This window comes from Helobdella robusta, assembly GCF_000326865.2.
Source record: "Helobdella robusta unplaced genomic scaffold HELROscaffold_611, whole genome shotgun sequence".
NCBI classification, from domain to species: domain Eukaryota; kingdom Metazoa; phylum Annelida; class Clitellata; order Rhynchobdellida; family Glossiphoniidae; genus Helobdella; species Helobdella robusta.
This window is the reverse complement of record NW_008705340.1, coordinates 1-1,680: the sequence shown is the minus strand read 5'-3', so window position 1 is coordinate 1,680 and position 1,680 is coordinate 1. Positions and strand designations below refer to the sequence as shown.

Genomic DNA, 1,680 nt, shown 5'->3' with positions numbered 1-1,680 from the left:
GGACGAGCAGGTAGGTGCAAGAAATGAATGAATTGATGAGTAAAAATGAACGTGTGAGTGAATAATAAGTGAATGAATGAGTGAATGATTTGAAAAACGAATTAATTTATCGGTAAAAGAATGCAAATGAACTTATAAATGAACGAGTAAATTAATAAATGAGTAGAGGAATGAATGGATGGATGGACGAAACTGATGAAACGTCTTCACAGTTTGAAGTTCTAAATAATTTTATAAAAATATCTATAAACAATTACAATAGTTACAATTATAACTCGATGAAAATTCACAATTTGCTCAAGTTGGCTTTTGATTCAGTTGTTGTGCACGCGCGCACACACATACACACACGCACACATGAACAATTTGATTAAATGTATAAATACAAAATTGTAAAACATACACTGACAGAATGAGTAGTAAGAAAAGTATATATATATATATATATATATATATATATATATATATATACATGCATAGCAAAAGGTTAGTTTGATGGATGGAATGGATCAGTTTGTTACATGTTTAAACACATACAAGCAAAAATTAATTAAGCTGGTTTGTTCCGCTGAATGATTGATTGATTGATTGATTGATTGAATGATTGATTGATTGATTGATTGATTGATTGATTGATTGATTGATTGATTGATTGATTGATTGATTGATTGATTGATTGATTGATTGATTGATTGATTGGATGCTGGATGAACGACTACATGAGTGAATTTTGAATGTACGGGCAGTACAGATGAAAGTTATAGGACGAAAAATGAAGGGATGAATGGATGGGTGAATGAATTGGCGAGTGAGTGAATGAATGAATGAATGCGTGCAGTTTATATTTAGAACTTAATATAAAGTTTCAGCCTGAAATGAGATTTTGAAAGACGAACGCATATGGTGTATTTTAGAATCTTTTTTGCTTCAGAAACGCGCATATAAATTGTAAAGACGATGACGTAGATGATGGTGACGTGTGAGTGATTGTAAAGGTTTTGGCCGTCAGCGATGATGAAGATGGATGTACGTGGTTGATGATGATGATGACCTGATGATAATCACTGCTTCTTCTCCTCTTCATCATAATACTCTTCTTCGTCTTCCTCTGTATTTTTATTATTATTTTTATTATTATTATTGTTATTATTCTTGTTGTTGTTGTTGTTACTACTCTTATTATTGTTGTTGTCGTTTTTACTTTTATTATTATTTTTATTATTATTTTCGCCATCTTCTTGCCCCTCTTCCTCCTCTTCATAATATTCAGCATTATTCATTGAGTTAATATCGACCAGGGCCTGCCTATTTCCATCCCCATCTGAGGGGGGTACCGTTGGAGGGGAGGGCCTGCCGCGTGGTCCCCAGACCCAGGACTGCCTAGTGAGGCCCTTACATTGTTCCATTGTCAGTTTCGTTTTGTCGTCTGACAGGCTAAGGCACAATCTCGTTCCCTTGTGCAGTATTTGGCCCTGTCAGGGAGAAATTATTCATTTTATTTTAAATGAATGAATGAGTGAATGAATGAGTGAGTGACTGAACGAATAAACAAATGCCTGACTGACTGACCGACTGAATGAATGAATGAGTTAATGAACGAATGAATGAGTGTATGAACGAACGAACGAACGAATGAGTGAAAAAACGAATAAATATATTAAAAAACAAATGAAAAATTTA

At 33.8% G+C, this 1,680-nt stretch overlaps 1 protein-coding gene across 1 annotated transcript; it reads right to left on the bottom strand.

The window, feature by feature from the left end:
• Positions 1-1,061: 1,061 nt before the first annotated feature.
• On the bottom strand, positions 1,062-1,572 carry HELRODRAFT_184492 (hypothetical protein; the record flags this gene model as incomplete). Its single annotated transcript, XM_009029745.1, has 2 exons — positions 1,062-1,472; positions 1,570-1,572. Coding segments are annotated over 2 exons (414 nt in total), but the record flags the coding sequence as incomplete, so codon positions are not given.
• Between the last annotated feature and the right edge of the window lie 108 nt (positions 1,573-1,680).